This window comes from Scyliorhinus canicula, chromosome 16 (assembly GCF_902713615.1).
Source record: "Scyliorhinus canicula chromosome 16, sScyCan1.1, whole genome shotgun sequence".
Lineage (NCBI taxonomy): Eukaryota > Metazoa > Chordata > Chondrichthyes > Carcharhiniformes > Scyliorhinidae > Scyliorhinus > Scyliorhinus canicula.
In genome coordinates, this window is record NC_052161.1 from 87,210,871 (window position 1) to 87,237,059 (window position 26,189).

General features: G+C 54.3%; 1 protein-coding gene across 8 annotated transcripts in view; it reads left to right on the forward strand.

Moving 5' to 3' along the window:
* Positions 1-25,739, forward strand: part of LOC119950755 (forkhead box protein J3-like) — a 63,781-nt gene extending 38,042 nt beyond the window's left edge. For 6 of the 8 annotated variants that reach the window (XM_038773474.1, XM_038773476.1, XM_038773477.1 and 3 more), the window contains 6 exons: positions 11,783-11,933; positions 12,577-12,750; positions 13,892-13,996; positions 14,157-14,309; positions 20,911-21,030; positions 25,484-25,660. In XM_038773474.1, the coding sequence (XP_038629402.1) occupies positions 11,783-11,933; positions 12,577-12,750; positions 13,892-13,996; positions 14,157-14,309; positions 20,911-21,030; positions 25,484-25,548 (768 nt within the window). In that variant the 3' untranslated portion in view covers positions 25,549-25,660. Of the gene's footprint in view, positions 1-11,782; positions 11,934-12,576; positions 12,751-13,891; positions 13,997-14,156; positions 14,310-20,910; positions 21,031-25,483; positions 25,661-25,686 lie in introns of those variants that run through there. The other 2 variants (XR_005457404.1, XM_038773475.1) reach the window with 2 other exon arrangements.
* The last annotated feature ends 450 nt before the right edge of the window (positions 25,740-26,189 follow it).

Below are 26,189 nucleotides of genomic sequence, written 5' to 3' on the forward strand. Positions count from 1 at the left end.
TCCTGACACAGACAGAAAGACTCCCTCTTTAACAGGGGTCCCTGACACAAAGAGAGAGAGACAGAGAGACTCCCTCTTTAACAGGGGTCCCTGACCGAGAGAGAGAGTGAGACTCCCTCTTTAACAGGGGTCCCTGACAGAGAGACAGAGAGAGAGAGAGAGAGAGAGAGACTCCCTCTTTAACAGGGGTCCCTGACTGAGAGAGAGAGAGAGAGAGTGAGACTCCCTCTTTAACAGGGGTCCCTGACAGAGAGAAAGAGAGAGAGAGAGAGACTCCCTCTTTAACAGGGGTCCCTGACTGAGAGAGAGAGAGAGTGAGACGCCCTCTGTAACAGGGGTCCCTGACTGAGAGACAGAGAGAGAGAGAGAGAGATTCCCTCTTTGAACAGGGGTCCCTGACTGAGAGAGAGAGAGAGAAAGACTCCCTCTTTAACAGGGGTCCCTGACTGAGAGAGAGAGAGAGAGTGAGACTCCCTCTTTAACAGGGGTCCCTGACAGAGAGACAAAGAGAGAGAGAGAGAGAGAGACTCCCTCTTTAACAGGGGTCCCTGACAGAGAGAGAGAGTGAGACTCCCTCTGTAACAGGGTTCCCTGACCGAGAGACAGAGAGAGAGAGAGATTCCCTCTTTGAACAGGGGTCCCTGACACACAGAGAGAGAGAGAGAGAGAGACTCCCTCTGTCACAGGGGTCCCTGACAGGGAGAGAAAGAGAGAGAGACTCCCTCTTTAACAGGGGTCCCTCACACACAGAGAGAGTTAGAGACTCCCTCTTTAACAGGGGTTCTTGACAGAGAGAGAGAGAGACACTGCCTCTTTAACAGGGGTCCCTGACACAGAGAGAGAGAGAGAGAGAGACTCCCTCTTTAACAGGGGTCCCTGACAGACAGACAGAGAGAGAGGGAGAGATAGAGACTCCCTCTTTAACAGGGGTCCCTGACAGACAGACAGAGAGAGAGGGAGAGAGAGATTCCCTCTTTAACATGGGTCCCTGACAGAGAGAGAGAGAGAGAGAGATTCCCTCTTTAACAGAGGTCCCTGATCCCGGCTCTGGGTCACTGTCTGTGTGGAGTTTGCACATTCTCCCCGTGTCTGCGTGGGTTTTGCCCCCACAACCCAAAAATGTGCAGAGTAGGTGGATTGGCCACGCTAAATTGCCCCTTAATTGGAAAAAATAATTGGGTAATCTAAATTTATAAAACAAAATTTAAAAAACAGGTCCCTGTCACAGAGAGAGAGAGACAGAGAGAGAGAGACTCCCTCTTTAACAGGGGTCCCTGACACAGAGAGAGAGAGAGAGAGAGAGAGAGAGAGACTCCCTCTTTAACAGGGGTCCCTGACACAGAGAGAGAGAGACTCCCTGGGGGGATCTTATAGAAACATTTAAAATTATGAAGGGAATAGATAGGATAGATGCGGGCAGGTTGTTTCCATTGGCCAGTGACAGCAGAACGAGGGGACATAGCCTCAAAATAAGGGAAGTAGATTTAGGACTGAGTTTAGGAGGAACTTCTTCACCCAAAGGGTTGTGAATCTATGGAATTCCTTGCCCAGTGAAGCAGTTGAGGCTCCTTCATTACATGTTTTTAAGGTAAAGATAGATAGTTTTTTGAAGAATAAAGGGATTAAGGATTATGGTGTTCGGGCCGGAAAGTGGAGCTGAGTCCACAAAAGATCAGCCATGATCTAATTGAATGGCGGAGCAGGCTCGAGGGGCCAGATGGCCGACTCCTGCTCCTAGTTCTTATGTTAACAGGGGTCCCTGACACAGAGAGAGAGAGAGACTCCCTCTGTAACAGGGGTCCCTGACAGAGAGAGAGAGAGAGAGACTCCCTCTTTAACAGGAGTCCCTGACACAGAGGGAGTGAAATTCCCTCTTTAACAGGGGTCCCTGACAGAGAGAGAGAGAGAGAGAGAGAGAGACTCCCTCTGTAACAGGGTCCCTGACACAGAGAGAGAGAGAGAGAGACTCCCTCTTTAACAGGGGTCCCTGACACAGAGAGAGAGAGATTCCCTCTTCAACAGGGGTCCCTGACAGAGACAGAGAGAGAGAGAGACTCCCTCTTTTCTGGGGTCCCTGACACTGAGAGAGAGAGAGAGAGAGACTCCCTCTTTAACAGGGGTCCCTGACACAGAGAGAGAGAGATTCCCTCTGTAACAGGGGTCACTGACAGAGACAGAGAGAGAGAGACTCCCTCTTTAACAGGGGTCCCTGACACAGAGAGAGAGAGAGAGAGACTCCCTCTTTCACAGGAGTCCCTGACACAGAGTGAGAGTGAGAGAGAGAGCGAGAGAGACTCCCTCTTTAACAGGGGTCCCTGACAGAGAGAGCGAGCGAGAGAGAGAGACTCCCTCATTAATAGGGATCCCTGACTACTGTGGCGCTAACAATTGTACACAAAGACACGAGTGCAGTACAAGAGAGGCTTTATTACAGTGAGATGCTATTCCTCTGGCGGCAGCTGTAGAATGGCATCTCAGTTAAACTTACGAATATTTATACTGCTCCCTGTGGGCGGAGCTAGCCGGCAGGGGCTTACCGGAGGAACCTGTATTACAGGTACAGCCATACATCCCCCTACTGCAAGCACACATATCTACAGTGGTTATATCACCACATTCACCCCCTGTAAGAAAAGAGTCCGGCGGGGGTGACGTGGAACTATAATACATAAAGTGATCTATTTACAAAAGGGCAAAACAAAAGAAAACCAAGAGTCCATCAGGCGATCCGGTCACAGGTTGAGTCGGATCGGCGGTCGAACATTCCGCTGTGATCGGCGTAGCTGTGGTGGCGACATCGGCACAGGCGGCGTTGGTGACGATGGTGCAGGTGCTGGCGGTGTTGGTGCTGGGCAGTGGCGGGATGACTCCGGGAGCGAACCAAAATCTTCCATGTCCTCCAGCGTGGGCAGGGGAACGAGGGATGGACCTGGTGGGGACAAATACGGGGGCGCCGGGGAAAAGGAGGGTGGCGTGGGGGGGGGAGGGGGTGGAGGGGCATAGGCATGGGATCGGCACCCGAGGGAGCCAGGTCCCGGAGCGAGACTGTGTCCTGGCGGCCGTCGGGGTACTCCACGTAGGCATACTGGGGGTTTGCGTGGAGTAGGCGTACCTTGTCCACCAGGGGTTCCGCCTTGTGGTGCCGGACATGCCTACGAAGAAGGACTGGGCCTGGAGCTGTGAGCCAAGTCGGGAGCGACACCCCGGATGTAGACTTCCTAGGGAAGGAAAAAACACGTTCATGGGGTGTGTGGTTAGTTGCGGTGCACAGTAGCGACCGAATGGAATGGAACATGTCAGGGAGGACCTGCTGCCAGCGAGCGGCTGGGAGGTTCCTGGGCCGTAGGGCCAGCTGGACGGCCCTCCATACCGTCCCGTTCTCCCTCTCTACCTGCCCGTTTCCCCGGGGGTTGTAGCTGGTCGTCCTGCTGGAGGCGATACCCCTGCTGAGCAGGAACTAACGCAGCTCATCACTCATGAACGAGGATCCCCTGTCGCTGTGGATGTAGTCGGGGAAACGGAACAGAGCGAATATGGAATCAAGGGCCTTGATGACGGTGGCAGGCGTCATATCCAGGCATGGGATGGCCTGGTTTAGAGTGGCAGCAAGGGCGACATCTGAAGCGTCGCGCTCTGCTTGGAAGGGCAGTGATTCGTCTACTGCGTGCATCCAGGCCTTGGCTATGTTGTGCCTCGGCCGTGAGGGGAAATTGTGTGGACAGGATCAGTGGGCGGGCCTTGTCCGCGTATTGTGGGACCCACTGGGCGTAGTAAGAAAAGAACCCTAGGCATCGTTTGAGAGCTTTGGGGCAGTGGGGGAGGGGGAGCTCCATGAGGGGGCGCATGTGGTCGGGATCGGGCCCCAGTAGTCCATTTTGGACTACGTAGCCGAGGTTGGCCAAGCGGTCTGTGCTAAAAACCCATGTCTCCTTGTTATAGGTGAGGTTGAGGAGAGATGCGGTGTGGAGAAATTTGGCACGGTTGGCGTCATGGTCCTGCTGATCGTGGTCGCAGATGGTGACATTGTCTAAGTACAGAAACGTGGCCCGCAGTCCGTACCGGTCAACCATTCGGTCCATTTCTCGTTGAAATACCGAGACCCCGTTAGTGACGCCGAAGGGAAACCTAAGAAATTGATAGAGGCGACCGTCCGCCTCGAAGGCAGTGTAGGGACGGTCCGATGTATGGATGGGGAGCTGCTGGTAGGCGGATTTCAGGTCAATCGTTGAGAAGACCCGGTACTGTGCAATCTGAGTGACCATATCAGATATGCGAGGGAGGGGGTACACGTCGCGCTGCGTGTACCGGTTGATGGTCTGGCTGTAGTCCATGACCATCCTGTGTTTCTCCCCAGTCTTCACCACTACCACTTGGGCTCTCCAAGGGCTGTTGCTGGCCTCGATAACACCCTCCCGAAGCAGCCGCTGGACTTCGGACCTGATGAAGGCCTTGTCCTGGGTGCTGAACCGTCTGCTCCTGGTGGCGACGGGCTTGCAATCTGCGGTCAGATTGGCAAAGAGGGAGGGAGGTTCAACCTTGAGGGTCGCGAGGCCGCAAACGGTGAGGGGAGTGTTTCGGCCGCGATAGCGGCGACCGTCCGGGACTGACACACCGCTGCAATGTGGCCTTTCTTGCCACAAGCTTTGCAGCTCGCGGTGCGGGCCGGGCAGCGCTGGCGGGGGTGCTTCTGCTGACCGCAGAAGTAGCAGCGGGGACCCCCAGGGTGCGCAGTGCGGCGAGCAGCGCAGGCGTAGTGCACGGGGGCAGCTGCTGGGGGGCTGATGGCGGGGTCCACGAGGGGTAGGATGGGTGGGCTGGGGGGGGCGGTTGCCGGGTCCATGAGGGGTAGGACGGGTGGGCCGAGTGGCTAGCGGGATAGGATCGCGTATTACGGGAGGCGGCCATCATTGATAGCGCCAGAGTCTTTGTAGCCGCGGGATCGAGAGCGGCCCCTTCCAGCAGTCGTTGCCGGATGGGGTCCGATGCAATGCCTGTAACAAAGGCATCGCGCATGAGTAAATCGGAATGTTCCGTGGCTGTGAGGGTCCTGCAGTCGCAGTCTCGTACTAGAGGTATAAGGGCCCTCCAGAAGTCCTCAATCGACTCACCCGGTTGTTGGACGCGAGTAGAGAGTAGATGTCTCGCAAACAGGGTGTTCGCCGACTGTGCGTAGTTCTCTTTGAGCAGTTCTATGGCCCGGGCGTAGGTAGGCACGTCTCGAATTAGCGGAAACACGCTGGAGCTGAGTCTTCAGTAAAGAAGCTGTCGTTTCTGAGCCTCCGAAGGTGGAGGGTCCGCTGAAGAGACGTAGGCCTCGAAAACTGCAAGCCAGTGAATGAAGTCTTTCCTGGCGTGAGGCGACTGCGGATCCAGCTGCAGGCGGTCAGGTTTAATCCTGATGTCCATGGTGTAAGGAAATTCTCACTGTAATAATTTGTGGCGCTAACAATTGTACACAAAGACTCGAGTGCAGTACAAGAGAGGCTTTATTACAGTGAGATGCTATTCCTCTGGCGGCAGCTGTAGAATGGCATCTCAGTGAAACTTGCGAATATTTATACTGCTCCCTGTGGGCGGAGCTAGCCGGCAGGGGCTTACCGGAGGAACCTGTATTACAGGTACGGCCATACATCCCCCTACTGCAAGCGCACATATCTACAGTGGTTAGAACACCACAACTACAGAGACAGAGAGAGAGAGACACTCCCTCTTTAACAGGGGTCCCTGACACAGAGACAGAGAGAGAGAGAGAGACTCCCTCTTTAGCAGGGGTGCCTGACACAGAGACAGAGAGAGAGAGAGAGAGAGAGAGAAACTCCCTCTTTAAGAGGGGTCCCTGACACAGAGAGAGAGGGAGAGAGAGAGACTCCCTCTTTAGCAGGGGTGCCTGACACAGAGACACAGAGGGAGAGAGAGAGAGAGACTTCCTCTTTAAGAGGGGTCCCTGACACAGAGAGAGAGGGAGAGAGAGAGACTCCCTCTTTAACAGGGGCCCCTGACACAGAGAGAGAGAGAGAGAGAGACTCCCTCTGTAACAGGGTTCCTGACACAGAGAGAGAGAGGGACTCCCTCTTTAACAGTGGTCCCTGACACAGAGAGAGAGAGAGACTCCCTCTTTAACAGGGGTCCCTGACACAGAGGGAGAGAGAGAGAGAGACTCCCTCTTTAACAGGGGTCCCTGACACAGAGAGAGAGAGAGAGAGAGAGAGAGAGAGAGACTCCCTCTTTAACAGGGGTCCCTGACACAGAGAGAGAGACTCCCTCTGTAACAGGGGTCACTGACACAGAGAGGGAGAGAGAGACTCCCTCTTTAACAGGGGTCCCTGACACAGAGAGAGAGGGACCCTCTTTAACAGGGGTCCCTGACACAGAGAGAGAGGGACTCCCTCTTTAACAGGGGTCCCTGACACAGAGAGAGAGAGAGACTCCCTCTTTAACAGGGGTCCCTGACACAGAGGGAGAGAGAGAGAGAGACTCCCTCTTTAACACGGGTCCCTGACACAGAGAGAGAGAGAGAGAGAGACTCCCTCTTTAACAGGGGTCCCTGACAGAGAGAGAGAGACTCCCTCTTTAACAGGGGTCCCTGACAGAGACTGAGAGAGATTCCCTCGTTAACAAGGTGATGCACTATCAATGACCACAGAAGCTAGGTTGTAGTCCGAACTGAAGGCTTTAATAGACAAGATGTTTTCCCCAGCAGCTCAGGTACAGAAAGGGAGCTGTGGGGGATACGCAGGTACTTATACCCCACCTTACTGGGCGGAACTACCGTACAATTCTAACCAATGGGTGACTAGTGTTACATACCATCGGGCCAATGAGCAGCGAGCCTTCTCCACCAATGGTGTCTCGGCATTGCTAGGTACTGTAGTACCTCCAGTCATACTACCACATTCACCCCCTGTTGAAAAAAAGAATCCGGCTGCGGGGGGGGGGGGGGGGGGGGGGGCGGGTTGCGGCCTGGTCGCCCAACCATAACTGGAGGTCCGCACGGGTTGAATAGCATAACTGGTAGGATGACTAGTGTTGAGGTACTGCACTACTCTCGTACTGCATCTGCCCACTGGCCCATTACTATTTACAAGGACATAATACAGTTTCGCAATTTCACAATTGGCCATGTACATGCCACATTAAAAGTCTATATACAGTTGATAGGGACTCAATCAGACGGTTGGGGGCCTTGGTTGTCCTTTGCGATCGACGGAGTTTCGGCGGAGACGTCGATGGAGGTTGGGGCGTCTGTGACTCCAGGAGTGTGGATCCGGTCCCCAAGGCGGTTTCAACACCCCGAGATGGCGCTGGTGAAGGTGGCTGACTGGGGAGGGGGTGTCCAGACCTCTAGATGGCGCTGGTGGGGAGGTTGACTGACCAGGGAAGGGAGCGTCTGTAGAGTTCAGCGGTGGGCGGGGGGGTCCAGGCATGGCCGGCGGGAGAACCGGTGGGGGGGGGGGGGGGGGGGGGGGGGGGGGTGGGAGGGGGGTGCTGGTGGCGAGGGCGAGGGAGGGGATCCGGTGGGCGCCAAGTCGTGTAGGGATACCGTGTCTTGTCGGCCGTCGGGGTACTCCACGTACGCGTACTGGGGGTTAGCATGGAGTAGATGGACCCTCCGACTTGTGCGCCCGCACGTGTTTCCAGAGCAGGATGGGCCCGGGGCAGCCAGCCAGGTCGGGAGCGAGGTGCCTGAGGAGGACGGAGGACTTCCTAGGGAAGACAAAGAGACGTTCGTGAGGCGCTTGGTTAGTTGCAGTGCAGAGCAGAGACCGGATGGAGTGGAGGGCGTCTGGGAGGACCTCCTGCCAGCGGGAGACTGGGAGATTTCTGGACCATAGGGCCAGTAGGACAGTCTTCCAGACCGTTCCATTCTCCCTCTCAACCTGTCCATTACCCCGGGGGTTGTAACTGGTCGTCCTGCTCGAGGCAATGCCCTTGCTGAACAGGAATTGACGTAATTCGTCGCTCATGAAGGAGGATCCCCGATCACTGTGTATGTAAGTGGGGAATCCAAACAGGGAAAAAATGCTGTGGAGTGCTTTAATGATGGTGGTTGTGGTCATGTCGGGGCAGGGGATGGCGAACGGGAAGCGGGAGTACTCGTCAATCACGTTGAGGAAGTACGTGTTGCGGTTGGTAGAGGGGAGGGGACCTTTGAAATCCATGCTGAGGCGCTCAAAGGGACGAGAAGCCTTTATCAGATGCGCTTTCTCCGGACGGTAGAAGTGCGGCTTGCACTCCGCGCAGATGTGGCAGTTCCTAGTGACTGTCCTGACCTCTCGATGGAGTAGGGAAGGTTGCGGGACTTTACGAAATGGAAGAAACGAGTGACCCCCGGGTGGCAGAGGTCCTCGTGGAGGGCTCGAAGGCAGTCCACTTGTGCGTTGGCACAGGTGCCGCGGGACAGGGCATCGGGAGGCTTGTTTAGCTTCTCGGGACGATACAGGATCTCGTAGTTATAGGTGGATAATTCGATCCTCCACCTCAAGATCTTAGAACAGTACAGCACAGAACAGGCCCTTCGGCCCTCAATGTTGTGCCGAGCAATGATCACCCTACTCAAACCCATGTATCCACCCTATACCCGTAACCCAACAACCCCCCCCCTTAACCTTACTTTTTTGGACACTAAGGGCAATTTAGCATGGCCAATCCACCTAACCCGCACATCTTTGGACTGTGGGAGGAAACCGGAGCACCCGGAGGAAACCCACGCACACACGGGGAGGACGTGCAGACTCCGCACAGACAGTGACCCAGCCGGGAATCGAACCTGGGACCCTGGAGCTGTGAAGCATTTATGCTAACCACCATGCTACCGTGCTCCCCTTATCGTTCTTTATCTTGCCCCGCTGTGCATTGTCGAACATGAAAGCCACTGACCGTTGGTCCATGAGGAGGGTGAATCTCCTGCTGGCCAGGTAATGCCTCCAATGTCGCACAGCTTCTACTATGGCCTGTGCTTCCTTCTCGACCGAGGAGTGGCGGATTTCGGAAGCACGGAGGGTACGGGAGAAGAAGGCCACGGGTCTGCCCGCTTGGTTGAGGGTGGCTGCCAGTGCTACATCAAACGCATCGCTCTCGAATTGGAAGGGGAGGGACTCGTCGATAGCTCGCATCGTGGCCATTGCGATATCCGCTTTGATGCGGCTGAAGACCTGACGGGCCTCCATCGACAGGGGGAATGTGGCTGTTTGGATGAGAAGACGGGCTTTGTCGGCGTAGTTGGGGACTCACTGAGCGTAATACGAGAAGAACACAAGACAGCGCTTCAGGGACTTGGAGCAGTGGGGGAGGGGGAGCTCCATCAGGGGGCACATGCGTTCTGGGTCGGGGCCTATCACTCCATTTCGCACTACGTAGCCGAGGATGGCTAGACGGTCGGTGCTAAACACGCATTTATCCTCGTTATACGTTAGGTTCAGGTGTTTTGCGGTCTGGAGGAATTTGCGGAGGTTGGTATCGTAGTCCTGCTGATCGTGGCCACAGATGGTGACATTACCGAGATACGGGAATGTTGCCCGTGAACCGTATCGGTCGACCATTCGGTCCATCTCTCGCTGAAAGACCGAGACCCCGTTTGTGACACCGATGGGAACCCTTAAGAAGTGGTAGAGTCACCCATCCGCCTCGAACGCAGTGAACTTGTGATCGCTCACGCGGATGGGGAGCTGGTGGGAGGCAGACTATAGGTCTACCGTGGAGAAGACGTTGTACTGAGCGATCCTGTAGACAAGGTCGGTTATACAGGGTAAGGGGTACGCATCTAGTTGCGTAAACCTGTTGATGGTCTGACTGTAGTCTATGACCATCCTATTCCTGTCCCCGGTCTTCACCACCAAAACTTGTGCTCGCCAGGGGCTGTTACTAGCCTCGATGACCCCTTCCCTCAGAAGATGCTGGACCTCGGACCTGATGAAGGTCCGGTCCTGGGCACTGTACTGTCTGCTCCTGGTGGCGACAGGTTTGCAGTCCGGGGTGAGGTTAGCAAACAGGGAGGGGGGATCGACCTTGAGGGTCGCGAGGCTGCAGACAGTGAGGGGGGGTATAGGGCCGCCAAATTTAAACGTTAGACTCTGAAGATTACACTGAAAGTCTAACCCCAGGAGTGTGGCCGCGCAGAGGTGGGGGAGGACATAGAGCCTTGAACTCCCTTCCCTGGACCGTGAGGTTCGCTACGCAATACCCTTTTATTTCGACTGAATAGTAGCCAGAGGCCAGGGAGATTTTTTGATTGACGGGGTGGACAGGAAGAGAACAGCGTCTTACTGTATCGGGGTGTATAAAGCTCTCCGTGCGCCCAGAGTCGAGCAGACAGGACGTCTCGCTGTGGACAGAGTGCGGTTCAGAATCATCATCGGGCGGTGTGTGGTCACCCGCGCTGAGGTCCTTGGAGCCGGTCCAAGATGGCAGCACCCACATGGCTGAGGGTGAACAAGATGGCAGCACCCATCCCCCGCACGTGGCGTCGGCAGAGCAAGATGGTGGCGCCCGGAGGCCCCACGTGGCGCTCGGGGAGGAAGATGGCGATGTTCGTGGGCCGCACGGGACCCGTGGAGAGGGTTGGAGCGGCAATCCGCACTCGCCGCCCGGGACCGCAGCGACCGCCCGGGCCTGGCAGACCGCCATGAAATGGCCCTTTTTGCCGCACCCCTTACACGTTGCCGAATGGGTTGGGCAGCGCTGTCGGGGGTGTTTCGCCTGCCCGCAGAAGTAACAACGGGGCCCAGTGGGGTTGCCGGGGCGTCTCGCAGCGCAGGCCTGAGGCGATTCTAGTCCGCTGAGGGGGAATTCCACGCTGCCCAGGGGGCAGCCACGCGGTCGGGGGCGTAGGCGCGGGCGTTTCGGGAGGCCACGTCCAGCGAGTCAGCGAGGGCCCGTGCCTCCGTGAGGCTCAGAGTTTCTTTCTCAAGCAGTCTCTGGCGGATTTGCGGGGACTGCATACCTGCAACAAAAGCGTCCCGGATCAATAGTTCTGTCTGTTCATTACCCGAAACTTGTGGGCAGCTGCAGTTTCTCCCTAGTACAAGGAGCGCACGATAGAACTCGTCTAGTGACTCACCAGGGCTCTGCCGCCTCGTTGCCAGTAGATGCCGGGCGTAGACTTGGTTTACTGGGCGGATATAATGTCCTTTGAATAGTTCCATTGCGGAATCGTAGTCAGTAGCGTCCTCGATGAGTGTGTAGATGTCCGGGCCCACTCTCGAGGGCAGGATCTGTAGTTTCTGCTTCCTCGTAGGTGTGCTTTCTGCCGTGCCGAGGTAGCCGTTGAAACATGCTAACCAGTGCTTAAAGGTTGCTGCTGCGTTAGCCACGTGGGGGCTGAGTTATCGACACTCCGGCTTGATGCGGAGCTCCATTCGTTAAAATCTTGTCTATTAAATTGATGCACTATCAGTTGACCACAGAAGCGAACTTGTAGTCCGAAACTGAAGGCTTTAATAGACAAGATATTTCCCCAGCAGCTCAGGTACAGAAAGGAAGCTGTGGGGGATACATGGGCTCTTATACCCCACCTTACTGGGCGGAGCTACCTTAAAACTCTAACCAATGGGTGACTAGTGTTACATACCATCGGGCCAATGAACAGCGAGCCTTCTCCACCAATGGTGTCTCGGCATTGCTAGGTACTGTAGTACCTCGATTCATACTACCACATAGGGGTCCCTGACGCAGAGAGGGAGAGAGAGAGAGAGACTCCCTCTTTAACATGGGTCTCTGACAGGGATGCACATTGTATCCGGGATTCAGTGGGTCAGGTTTTAAGTCCTTTTTCTGCCACCTGTAGGTGTTGGACCCTGACCGCAGGCACCCTCACCCTGAGGTGCTCCCTCAATCCCGACCGGAGACAGCGTTCCCTTTTCCCGAACTGGATTTTGCGGACCTGAATCTATCATTCCGGAGTTTGTGTCACTCAATCTCATTATCAGGACAGGCAGGTATGTCTGTGCGGAGGAGGGTGGGGCTGGTGTGTGGGTGGGGCTCGTGTGTGGGCGGGTCTCCTGGGTGGGGCTCATGTGTGGGCGGGCTCGCTTGTGGGCGGGGCACATGTGTGGGTGGGGCTCCTGGGCGGGAGGCGTGGCTCGCATGTGGGCAGGCTCCTGGGCGGGAGGCGTGGCTCGCATGTGGGCGGGGCTCCTGGGCGGGAGGCGTGGCTCGCCCATGGGCAGGGCTCCTGGGCGGGGGCTCCTGGGCGGGGGCTCCTGTGCAGGGGGCGTGGCTCACATGTGGGCGGGGCACCTGGGCGGGAGGCGTGGCTCGCCTGTGGGCAGGGCTCCTGGGCGGGGGTTGGGAGGGGCTCCTGTGCGGGGGCGTGGCTCACATGTGGGCGGGGCACCTGGGCGGGAGGCGTGGCTCGCCCATGGGCAGGGCTCCTGGGCGGGGGCTCCTGTGCGGGGGCGTGGCTCACATGTGGGCAAGGCTCCTGGGCGGGGGGGCGTGGCTCGCCTATGGGCAGGGCTCCTGGGCGGGGGTGGGGCTGTGGGGAGATGACTGAATTGGGGAGCAGCCCAGTGCCAGTCCCGCTCCTCTCTGTGTCTCAATCAACAGTTATTGGGATTTCACTCTGTCTCTCTCTCTCAGGGTCCGGCAATGTCCCCATGGAGTCCGGAACCCCACTTCACACCCCCGTGCTCTCCTGCTCCCCCCTCCCCCGCTCCCCCCAACCGAGCCCCGCACAGCCCATCAGCCAGGGGAGGGAGATCCACAACCGGGTGCCGGAGACTCCCAGAGAAGCCACTTCCTCCACTGGACCAGGTAAGGGATCATCTCTCTGTGTCTGTCAATCTCTATCTCTCCCTGCCTGTCTCTGTCTCTCTCTGTCTCTCCCACTCTGTCTCTCTGTCTCTCCCACTCTGTCCCTCCCTCTCCCACTCTGTCTCTCTGTCTCTCCCACTCTGTCCCTCCCTCTCCCACTCTGTCCCTCTGTCTCTCCCACTCTGTCCCTCCCTCTCCCACTCTGTCTCTCTCTCTCTGTCCCTCCCTCTCCCACTCTGTCTCTCTGTCCCTCCCACTCTGTCCCTCCCTCTCCCACTCTGTCCCTCCCTCTCCCACTCTGTCCCTCCCACTCTGTCTCTCCCACTCTGTCCCTCCCTCTCCCACTTTGTGTCTCTGTCCCTCCCTCTCCCACTTTGTGTCTCTGTCCCTCCCACTCTGTCCCTCCCACTCTGTCCCTCCCTCTCCCACTCTGTCCCACCCTCTCCCACTCTGTCCCTCCCTCTCCCACTCTGTCCCTCCCTCTCCCACTCTGTCCCTCCCACTCTGTCTCTCCCTCTCCCACTCTGTCCCTCCCACTCTGTCCCTCCCTCTCCCACTTTGTCTCTCTGTCCCTCCCACTCTGTCCCTCCCACTCTGTCCCTCCCTCTCCCACTCTGTCCCTCCCACTCTGTCCCTCCCACTCTCTGTCTCTCCTCTCTATACCTCTATGTCTCTCTCTGTTTCTCTCCATCTCCCTGTCTTTCTCCATCTCTCTGCCTCTCTCTCTCTCTGTTTCTCTTTCTCTCTCTCTTTGTCTCTCTCCTCTCTGTCTATTGATGTACCATTAATGACCATGGGACAAAATGGTGAACTATTGAGGCTTTATTGTGCTAAATGTTAAGCCTCCTGCAGCTGGAACCAGAATGGGAACAGCGCAGGAGTGTGTACACTTTGATACAGAGCCTGCTGGGAGGAGCCAGCAGGCTGGGATTTACTGTATTAACTGTAGTATAATGGCAGTACCGGAATACACGTAGTGTATGGCCAGTGGTGTTTACCACATCTCTGTTTCTCCCTCTCTCTCTGTCTCTCCACGCTCTCTCTGTACCTCCATCTCTCTCTCTCTCGCCCCTTCTCTCTGAGTCTCTCTTCCTCGTCTCAATACGCTGATGCTCTGCATTCCCTCTCTTGTGTTTTTAAGGAGTTCTCCCTCAGGATTGGTTGTCCACCGTCGACTCGGTCAGGGCTGGCCTCGAGATCGCGAGTCGCATCGAGTGGACAGAGATGGACCTCTCTCAGTTTCCAGGTAGGTAGCCCCTGGAGGCTGTCACTGACCGCGATCCTCCTGCGAGCGCGGTGACCTCGTCCGGAGGGTGTAGCCTCCGGCCTTTCGCCCCAGCCCCGCAGTTTCGGTTGGCCCAGACGGGCAATACCTACCCTTTGCTCTCTCTCTCTCTCTCCGACAGGCACGGCCGAGACCTTCCTCTCGGGGGATGACAAGCCCTTTGAACGGGGACAGTTCCGGGATCTCTGTGGCTGGTTGGACGGAGTCTTCCGAGCACGCGGGATAATCTCGGGCCAGGCTTCGGGGCCTAGTAAGCAAGCAGGCCTAGGAAATGGTATGGCCTTGGGCAAGAACTCTGTGGGAAGGGAAACAGGGGTGGGGGGAGGCGGTGGGGGTGGGTGGTTAAGGGGAGTACAAGATTTGGAAGAAGGAGGGGGATTGAGAGGTTGAGGGATCCATTTGTGGAGGGTAGGTTCGCGGGACTGGAGGGGTTGAAAGTATCAACCCCCGAGGGGGTGGGGGAGCACGTTTACGTATCTGCAGGTGGGGGACTTTGCTCGCAAGGAACTCTCTTCATTCCCCCATTTGCAGGGACCTGCGCTGATGGACAGGAAGTTATGCTGTGATGAGCTGGGAGAAGGGAGGATTTCTGACATATACAGGTGGTTACTGGAGACAAGGAAGGCTCTGCTGGAAGGAATGAAGGGGAAGTGAAAGAAGAACTGGGTCTGGGGCTGGAGTGAGGGGCCTGAAGTGATATTTTGGAGAGGGTGAGCTCTACTTTCCCTTGTGTCAGGCTAAGCCTGATATAATTTGTGTTCTTCCCCAAAGTAGAGGACAGGTGTGAACGACGTCTCAGGGGGCCGACGAACACCTCACACCTGTCCTGCTCCTGCCCAAATTTGGTCGAGTTCTGGGTCTGGTTCTTCGAGGCCGTGCCGGAGATCAGGCTGAAGGCTTGTCCACCGGCGGCGATCATTGGGGTGTCCGCCTTGCCGCAGCTTCTCGAGGGGAAGAAGGGCCTTCACCTCTCTGATTGCCCGGCGACAGGTCCTGCTCAGATGGAGGCCGACGCCGCCACCTTGGGCCTTGGCATGGTTTGGGGACTGGGTAGAATTTCTGAGACCGAAAAAGAATTAAATCTGCCATCAGATGGTTTTACTCAAGATGGAGGCCGTCCATCGCCATCTTCAAAGACCTGTTGTGGCCAACAACTGGGGGAGGGCGGGAGGGGGGGTCAATCAGGGGAAGATAGGGGGCCTTTGCATTTGGGTTTACTGTAGTTTGTAAAAATTAAACATTGACAAACTCTTTGTATTACATTTAAATATTCTTTCTGTGCATTTGGAATTTTTTGCATTGTTTGAAATAAATATTTTTTTAAAATAAGGGGACAGGGAAGATTAACAGGGACAAGGAGGGATAAAGGGGCTGGGGAAGGTTAATGGAGAGGTTTAAAGGTTTATAGGGGACAGGGACAATTATAGGGGACAGGGACAGTTATAGGGGACTGGGACAGTTATAGGGGACTGGGACAATTATAGGGGACAGGGACAGTTATAGGGGACTGGGACAATTATAGGGGACTGGGACAATTATAGGGGACTGGGACAGTTATAGGGGACTGGGACAATTATAGGGGACAGGGACAGTTATAGGGGACTGGGACAATTATAGGGGACTGGGACAGTTATAGGGGACTGGGACAGTTATAGGGGACTGGGACAGTTATAGGGGACTGGGACAGTTATAGGGGACAGGGACAGTTATAGGGGACTGGGACAGTTATAGGGGACAGGGAAAGTTATAGGGGACTGGGACAGTTATAGGGGACAGAGACAATTATAGGGACAGAGACAGTTATTGGGACACAGACAGTTATAGAGGACATGGATAGTTATAGGGGACAGGGACAGTTATAGGGGACATGGAAAGTTATAGGGGACATGGAAAGTTGTAGGGGACAGGGTCAGTTATAAGGGACAGGGACAGTTATAGGGGACAGGGATAGTTATAGGGGACAGTGACGGTTATAGTGGACAAGGACAGTTATAGGGGACAGGGACAATTATAGGGGACAGGGACAGTTATCGGGGACATGGGCAGTAATAGGGGACAGGGTCAGTTATAAGGGACAGGGACAGTTATATGGGACAGGGTCAGTTATAAGGGACAGGGACAGTTATAGGGGACAGGGACAGTTATAGGGGACAGGGACAGTTATAGCAGACAGGACAGTGATGGGGACATGGACAGTTATAGGGGACAGGGACAGTTATAGGGGACATGGACAGTTATAGGGGTCAGGGACAGTTATAGGGTTATGGGACAGTTATAGGGGACTGGGACAGGTATAGGGGACAGGGACAGTTATAGATACAGGGACAGTTTTAGGGGACTGGGACAGTTATAGGGGACAAGGACAGTTAAAGGGGACAAGGACAGTTAAAGGGGACAAGGACAGTTTTAGGAGACAGGGTCAGTTATAGGGGATATGGACAGTTATAGTGGACAGGGACAGTTATAGGAGACAGGGACAGTTATAGGGGACATGGACAGTTATCAGGGACATGGACACTTATAGGGGACAAGGACAGTTATAGAGGACCGGGACAGTTATGGGGGACAGGGACAGTTATAGGGGAATGGACAGTTATAGGGGACATGGACAGTTATAGGGGACAGGGACAGTTATAGGGGACAGGGACAGTTATCGGGGACAGGGACAGTTATCGGGGACAGGGACGGTTATAGGGGACGGGGTAGTTATAGGGGACAGGGACAGGTATAGGGGACATGGACAGTTATAAGGGACAGGGACAGCTATAGGGGACAGGGCCAGTTATAGGGGACGGGGAAAGGGTCAGTTATAGTTGACAGGGTTAGTTATAGGGGACAGGGACAGTTATAGTGGACAGGGCCAGTTATAGTGGACAGGGCCAGTTATAGGGGGACAGGGACAGTTATAGGGGACAGTGACAGGGACAGTTATAGGGGACAGGGACAGTTATAGGGGACATGGACAGTTATAGGGGACATGGACAGTTATGGGGACAGGGACAGTTATGGGGGACAGGGACAGTTATGGGGGACATGGACAGTTATGGGGGACATGGACAGTTATAGGGGACAGGGACAGTTATAGTGGACATGACAGTGATGGGGGACATGGACAGTTATAGGGGACAGGGACATGGATAGTTATAGGGGACAGGGACAGTTATAGGGGACATGGACAGTTATAGGGGTCAGGGACAGTTATAGGGTTATGGGACAGTTATAGGGGACAGGGACGGTTATAGGGGACATGGACAGTTATAGGGGTCAGGGACAGTTATAGGGTTATGGGACAGTTATAGGGGACTGGGACAGTTATAGGGGACAGGGACAGTTATAGGGGACAGGGACAGTTATAGGGGACTGGGACAGTTATAGGGGACAAGGACAGTTATAGGGGACAAGGACAGTTTTAGGAGACAGGGTCAGTTTAGGGGATATGAACAGTTATAGTGGACAGGGACAGTTATAGGGGACAGGGACAGTTATATGGGACATGGACAGTTATATGGGACATGGACAGTTATAGGGGACATGGACAGTTATAGGGGACAAGGACAGTAATAGAGGACTGGGACAGTTATAGGGGACAGGGACAGTTATGGGGGACAGGGACAGTTATTGTGGACAGGGACAGTTATAGGGGACTGGGACAGTTATAGGGGACAGGGACAGTTATAGGGGACAGGGACAGGTATAGGGGACAGGGACAGTTATAGGGGTACATGGACAATTATGGGGGACTGGGACGGGTATAGTGGACAGGGACAGTTATTGGGGACTGGGACAGTTATAGGGGACTGGGTCAGTTATAGGAGACAGGGACAGTTATAGGGGACAGGGACAGATATAGTGGAAAGTTATAGGGGACAGGGTCAGTTATAAGGGACCGGGACAGTTGTAGGGGACAGGGTCAGTTATAAGGGACAGGGACAGTTATAGGGGACAGGGATAGTTATAGGGGACAGTGACGGTTATAGTGGACAAGGACAGTTATAGGGGACAAGGACAGTTATAGGGGACAGGGACAGTTATAGGGGACAGGGACAGTTATAGGGGACAGGGACAGTTATAGGGGACAGGGTCAGTTATAAGGGACAGGGACAATTATAGGGGACACGGACAGTTATCGGGGACATGGGCAGTAATAGGGGACAGGGTCAGTTATAAGGGACAGGGACAGTTATATGGGACAGGGTCAGTTATAAGGGACAGGGAAAGTTATAGGGGACAGGGACAGTTATAGCAGACAGGACAGTGATGGGGACATGCACAGATATAGGGGACAGCGACATGGATAGTTATAGGGGACAGGGACAGTTATAGGGGACATGGACAGTTATAGTGGACAGGGACAGTTATAGGAGACAGGGACAGTTATAGGGGACATGGACAGTTATCAGGGACATGGACAGTTATCAGGGACATGGACAGTTATCAGGGACATGGACAGTTATAGGGGACAAGGACAGTTATAGAGGACCGGGACAGTTAGAGGGGACAGGGACAGTTACAGGGGACAGGGACAGTTATAGGGGACAGGGACAGTTATAGGGGACATGGACAGTTATATGGGACATGGACAGTTATAGGGGACATGGACAGTTATAGGGGACAGGGACAGTTATCAGGGACAGGGGCAGTTATAGGGGACGGGGTAGTTATAGGGGACAGGGACGGGTATAGGGGACATGGACAGTTATAAGGGACAGGGACAGCTATAGGGGACAGGGCCAGTTATAGGGGACGGGGACAGGGTCAGTTATAGTTGACAGGGTTAGTTATAGTGGACAGGGCCAGTTATAGGGGACATGGACAGTTATAGGGGACAGGGACAGTTATAGGGGACAGTGACAGGGACAGTTATAGGGGACAGGGACAGTTATAGGGGACATGGACAGTTATGGGGGACATGGACAGTTATAGGGGACATGGACAGTTATGGGGGACAGGGACAGTTATGGGGGACAGGGACAGTTATGGGGGACAGGGACAGTTATGGGGGACAGGGACAGTTATGGGGGACAGGGACAGTTATGGGGGACAGGGACAGTTATGGGGACATGGACAGTTATGGGGGACATGGACAGTTATAGGGGACAGGGGCAGTTATAGGGGACATGGACAGTTATAGGGAACATGGACAGTTATAGGGGACAAGGACAGTTATAGGGGACAAGGACAGTTATAGAGGACTGGGACAGTTATAGGGGACATGGACAGCTATAGGGGACAGGGACAGTTTTAGGAGACAGGGTCAGTTATAGGGGACATGGACAGTTATAGTGGACAGGGACAGTTATAGGGGACAGGGACAGTTATAGGGGACTGGGACAGTTATAGGGGACTGGGACAGTTATAGGGGACAGGGACAGTTATAGGGGACAGGGACAGTTATAGGGGACTGGGACAGTTATAGGGGACTGGGACAGTTATAGGGGACTGGGACAGTTATAGAGGACAGGGACAGTTATAGGGGACAGGGACAGTTATAGGGGACAGGGACAGTTATAGGGGACAGGGACAGTGACAATTATAGGGGACAGGGACAATTATAGGGGACATGGACAATTATAGGGGACTGGGACAGTTATAGGGGACAGGGACAGTTATAGGGGACAAGGAGTGTTATAGAGGACCGGGACAGTTATAGGGGACATGGACAGTTATGGGGGACATGGACAGTTATAGGGGACAGGGACAGTTATAGGGGACATGGACAGTTATAGGGGACATGGACAGTTATAGGGGACATGGACAGTGACAGTTATAAGGGACAGGCACAGTTATAAGCGAGAGGGATAGTTATAGCGATTGTGATGGTTAAATGCGAGTGCTAAACATGACCGCGTTGGGATTTAATTCTTTACTGGTTTCTGGGATGTGTGCATCGCCGGCTGATCCAGCATCCGTTGCCCATCCCGGAGGGTATTTTAAGAGTTAATCACATTAGGGTTTGGAGTCACATGTCGTCCTCACCAAGTAAGGATGAGAAATTTCCTTCCCTAAAGGATATCAGTGAACCCCATGGGTTTTTATGAAAGTTGGCAATGGTTTCATGGTCAAAATTAGATTTTGAATTCCAGGTTTTTAAAAATATAATTGAAATTCGGCCACCTGCCCTGGTTGATTTGAGCCCAGGGTCCCAGAGCATTAGCCTGTGTCTCTGTGTTACCATCCCAGTGACAGTGCCACAGTGTCACTGTCTGGAACAACAAGACTTAAAGGGGATTGGGATGCTTAAAGGGAGGGTTAGATACATAGATACATAGAAGATGGGAACAGGAGGAGGCCTTTTTGCCCATCGAGCCTGCTTCATCGTGTAGGGGTGGGGATGGTTAATGGGGACAGGGAGTGTTATAGGGGATGGAGATAGTTATAGGGGATGGGACTGGTTAACAGGGACACAGAGGGTTACAGGGGACAGGGGTGGTTAAAGTGGAGGGTTATGGGGACGTGCATGGTTAACAGGGATAGGGAAGGTTAAAGGGAATGGGGATGGTTAACAGGAAGGATTATAGGGGATGGGACTGGTTAACGGGGACATGGTGGGTTATAAGGGATAGGCATAGTTATGGGGGATAGAGGTGGTTAATGGGGACAGGGATGGTGATAGGGGATGGGGAGGTTAAAGGGGATGGTGATAGGGCTGGTTATAGGGGTTAGGGATGGTTATCGGGGATGGTGGTCGGGGACAGGGATATTTAACGGGGTTGGTTATAGGGGATGGGGAAGGTTATAGGGGAGGGGGATGGTTGACGGGGAGGATTAAAGCCGATATTGATTGGGGACGGGAAGGGGACAGTGAGAGAAGAATAGAGCAGTGAGACGACGTAATGACTTGTTTCTCTCTCTCGATCTCTCTCACCCTCTCCCAGTCAATACGGGTTACCAGCCCACAATGCTCCAGATGGAGGCACCGCAGGCTGCAAATAGCGGCACAAAACACAAACCAGATGGCCAAGCATCACTCGAGCTTCTCCCTGTTCCCCAACAAGGTTCAATCTCATTTTCTTCATGCTCTTTACTCTGTATCTAACCCTGTGCTGTACCTGTCCTGGGAGTGTTTGATGGGGACAGTGTAGAGGGAGCTTTACTCTGTATCTAACCCTGTGCTGTACCTGTCCTGGGAGTGTTTGATGGAGACAGTGTAGAGGGAGCTTTACTCTGTATCTAACCCCGTGCTGTACCTGTCCTGGGAGTGTTTGATGGGGACAGTGTAGAGGGAGCTTTACTCTGTATCTAACCCCGTGCTGTACCTGTCCTGGGAGTGTTTGATGGGGACAGTGTAGAGGGAGCTTTACTCTGTATCTAACTCCGTGCTGTACCTGTCCTGGGAGTGTTTGATGGGGACAGTGTAGAGGGAGCTTTACTCTGTATCTAACCCTGTGCTGTACCTGTCCTGGGAGTGTTTGATGGGGACAGTGTAGAGGGAGCTTTACTCTGTATCTAACCCCGTGCTGTACCTGTCCTGGGAGTGTTTGATGGGGACAGTGTAGAGGGAGCTTTACTCTGTATCTAACTCCGTGCTGTACCTGTCCTGGGAGTGTTTGATGGAGACAGTGTAGAGGGAGCTTTACTCTGTATCTAACCCCGTGCTGTACCTGTCCTGGGAGTGTTTGATGGGGACAGTGTAGAGGGAGCTTTACTCTGTATCTCACCCCGTGCTGTTTCTGTCCTGGGAGCGTTTGATGGGGACAGTGTAGAGGGAGCTTTACTCTGTATCTAACCCCATGCTGTACCTGTCCTGGGAGTGTTTGATGGGGACAGTGTAGAGGGAGCTTTACTCTGTATCTAACCCTGTGCTGTACCTGTCCTGGGAGTGTTTGATGGGGACAGTGTAGAGGGAGCTTTACTCTGTATCTAACCCCGTGCTGTACCTGTCCTGGGAGTGTTTGATGGGGACAGTGTAGAGGGAACTTTACTCTGTATCTCACCCCGTGCTGTTTCTGTCCTGGGAGCGTTTGATGGGGACAGTGTAGAGGGAGCTTTACTCTGTATCTAACCCTGTGCTGTACCTGTCCTGGGAGTGTTTGATGGGGACAGTGTAGAGGGAGCTTTACTCTGTATCTAACCCTGTGCTGTACCTGTCCTGGGAGTGTTTGATGGGGACAGTGTAGAGGGAGCTTTACTCTGTATCTAACCCCGTGCTGTACCTGTCCTGGGAGTGTTTGATGGGGACAGTGTAGAGGGAGCTTTACTCTGTATCTAACCCCGTGCTGTACCTGTCCTGGGAGTGTTTGATGGGGACAGTGTAGAGGGAGCTTTACTCTGTATCTCACCCCGTGCTGTTTCTGTCCTGGGAGCGTTTGATGGGGACAGTGTAGAGGGAGCTTTACTCTGTATCTAACCCCGTGCTGTACCCGTCCTGGGAGAGTTTGATGGGGACAGTGTAGAGGGAGCTTTACTCTGTATCTAACCCCGTGCTGTATCTGTCCTGGGAGTGTTTGATGGGGACAGTGTGGAGGGAGCTTTACTCTGTATCTAACCCCGTGCTGTACCTGTCCTGGGAGTGTTTGATGGGGACAGTGTAGAGGGAGCTTTACTCTGTATCTAACCCCATGCTGTACCTGTCCTGGGAGAGTTTGATGGGGACAGTGTAGAGGGAGCTTTACTCTGTATCTAACCCCGTGCTGTATCTGTCCTGGGAGTGTTTGATGGGGACAGTGTAGAGGGAGCTTTACTCTGTATCTAACCCCGTGCTGTACCTGTCCTGGGAGTGTTTGATGGAGACAGTGTAGAACATAGAGCAGTACAGCACAGAACAGGCCCTTCGGCCCGCGATGTTGTGCCGAGCAATAATCACCCTACTCAAACCCACATATCCACTCTATACCCGTAACCCAACAACCCCCCCCCCCCCCCCCCCCTTTAACCTTACCTTTTAGGACACTACGGGCAATTTAGCATGGCCAATCCACCTAACCCGCACATCTTTGGACTGTGGGAGGAAACCGGAGCACCCGGAGGAAACCCAGGCACACACTGGGAGGACGTGCAGACTCCGCACAGACAGTGACCCAGCCGGGAATCGAACCTGGGACCCTGGAGCTGTGAAGCATTTATGCTAACCACCATGCTACCGTGCTGCCCATGCAGAGGGAGCTTTACTCTGTATCTAACCACTTGCTGTCCTAGTCTTGGGAGTTTTTGATGGGGACAGTGTAGAGGGAGCTTTACTCTGTATCTAACCCCGTGCTGTACCTGTCCTGGGAGTGTTTGATGGGGACAGTGTAGAGGGAGCTTTACTCTGTATCTAACCCCTTGCTGTATCTGTCCTGGGAGTGTTTGATGGGGACAGTGTGGAGGGAGCTTTACTCTGTATCTAACCCCGTGCTGTACCTGTCCTGGGAGTGTTTGATGGGGACAGTGTAGAGGGAGCTTTACTCTGTATCTAACCCCATGCTGTACCTGTCCTGGGAGAGTTTGATGGGGACAGTGTAGAGGGAGCTTTACTCTGTATCTAACCCCGTGCTGTATCTGTCCTGGGAGTGTTTGATGGGGACAGTGTAGAGGGAGCTTTACTCTGTATCTAACCCCGTGCTGTACCTGTCCTGGGAGTGTTTGATGGAGACAGTGTAGAGGGAGCTTTACTCTGTATCTAATCCCGTGCTGTACCTGTCCTGGGAGTGTTTGATGGAGACAGTGTAGAACATAGAGCAGTACAGCACAGAACAGGCCCTTCGGCCCGCGATGTTGTGCCGAGCAATAATCACCCTACTCCAACCCACATATCCACTCTATACCCGTAACCCAACAACCCCCCCCCCCCCCATTAACCTTACCTTTTAGGACACTACGGGCAATTTAGCATGGCCAATCCACCTAACCCGCACATCTTTGGACTGTGGGAGGAAACCGGAGCACCCGGAGGAAACCCAGGCACACACTGGGAGGACGTGCAGACTCCGCACAGACAGTGACCCAGCCGGGAATCGAACCTGGGACCCTGGAGCTGTGAAGCATTTATGCTAACCACCATGCTACCGTGCTGCCCATGCAGAGGGAGCTTTACTCTGTATCTAACCACTTGCTGTCCTAGTCTTGGGAGTTTTTGATGGGGACAGTGTAGAGGGAGCTTTACTCTGTATCTAACCCCGTGCTGTACCTGTCCTGGGAGTGTTTGATGGGGACAGTGTAGAGGGAGCTTTACTCTGTATCTAACCCTGTGCTGTACCTGTCCTGGGAGTGTTTGATGGGGACAGTGCAGAGAGAGCTTTACTCTGTAGCTAACCCCGTGCTGTACCTGTCCTGGGAGTGTTTGATGGGGGCAGTGTAGAGGGAGCTTTACTCTGTATCTAACCCTGTGCTGCACCTGTCCTGGGAGTGTTTGATGGGGACAGTGTAGAGGGAGCTTTACCCTGTATCTCACCCCGTGCTGTACCTGTCCTGGGAGTGTTTGATGGGGACAGTGTAGAGGGAGCTTTACTCTGTATCTAACCCCGTGCTGTACCTCTCCTGGGAGTGTTTGATGGGGACAGTGTAGAGGGAGCTTTACTCTGTATCTAACCCCGTGCTGTACCTGTCCTGGGAGTGTTTGATGGGAGACAGTGTAGAGGGAGCTTTACTCTATATCTAACCCCGTGCTGTACCTGTCCTGGGAGTGTTTGATGGGGACAGTGTAGAGGGAGCTTTACTCTGTATCTTTTTTTTGAAACAAACAATTTTAATGAGGTATTTTTGGCATTACAAACAGCAACAGTATAAAAAAATGTACAAAGAACAATAAACATAGTGCAAATACCGACTCCCATCTCTCCAAGACCCGCCTATTTGACCACCTACGCTACGCTGCCCTAACCCCGCCCCGCTGACGATTAATTCTCCGCGAAAAAGTCAATGAATGGCTGCCACTTCCGGGCGAACCCTAACAATGACCCTCTCAAGGCGAACTTAATCTTCTCTAGGCCCAGAAAGCTCGCCATATTGGTTAACCAGGTCTCCGACTTCGGGGGCTTTGAGTCCGTCTGAGCTAGCAGTATCAGTCTCCGGGCTACCAGGGAAGCACAGGCCAGAACATCTGCCTCTTTCTCCTCCTGGATTCCCAGGTCTTCCAACACCCCAAAAATCACCACCTCTGGACTCAGCGCCACCCTTGTTTTCAATACTCTGGACATGACGTCCGCAAACCCTTGCCAATATCCCCGAAGTTTTGGACATGCCCAGAACATGTGGACATGGTTCACTGGTCCTCCCACACATTTTGCACACCTGTCCTCCACCCCAAAGAATCTACTCATCCGGGCCACTGTCATGTGGGCCCGGTGAACAACCTTGAATTGGATCAAGCTGAGCCTGGCGCATGTTGCGGTCGGGTTGACTCTGCTCAACGCGTCCGCACATAAGCCATCCTCCATTTCACCACCAAGCTCCTCCTCCCACTTACGCTTCAGCTCCTTCAGATACTCTGTATCTAAGCTATAACAGAGAGAATGATTTGTGTTTTGACAGGTCGGAGATTGTGCAGTTCGGTCAGTGAGATCCAAGATGAGTTCGACTGGGATTCAATTGTGTGAATGTAATTGGTGTCTTTCTCTCTCTCTCCCTCTCTGTCTCACTCTCTTCTCCCACTGTCTGTCCCTGTCTCTCTCTCTCTCTCTCTCTCTCTCTCTCTCCCCCTCTCTCTCTCTCTCCCCCTCTCTCTCTCTCTCCCCCTCTCTCTCTCCCCCTCTGTCTCGCTCTCTTCTCCCACTGTCTGTCCCTGTCTCCCCCTCTCCGTCCCGCTCTCTTCTCCCACTGTCTGTCCCCGTCTCTCTCTCTCTCCCCCTCTCCCCTCGCTCTCTTCTCCCCACTGTCTGTCCCTGTCCCCCTGTTCCCCTCTCCCCCTCTCTCTTCTCCCACTGTCCCTCTCTGTCTTGCTCTCTTCTCCCACCCTCTCCCCCTCCCCCCTCTCTCTCTCCCCCTCCCCCTCTCTCTCTCCCCCCCTCCCTCCCCCCTCCCCCTCTCCCCCCTCCCTCCCCCCTCCTCCCCCCCCCTCCCCCTCTCCCCCCCTCCCTCCCCCCTCCCCCTCTCCCCCCCTCCCTCCCCCCTCCCCCTCTCTCTCTCTCCCCCCCCTCTCTCTCTCCCCTCCCCCCCCCCTCTCTCTCTCTCTCTTCTTCCACTGTCTCTCAACTCTCACTGTCTAGCTGTGCGTGTGTCTCTCTCTCTCTCTGTCTCC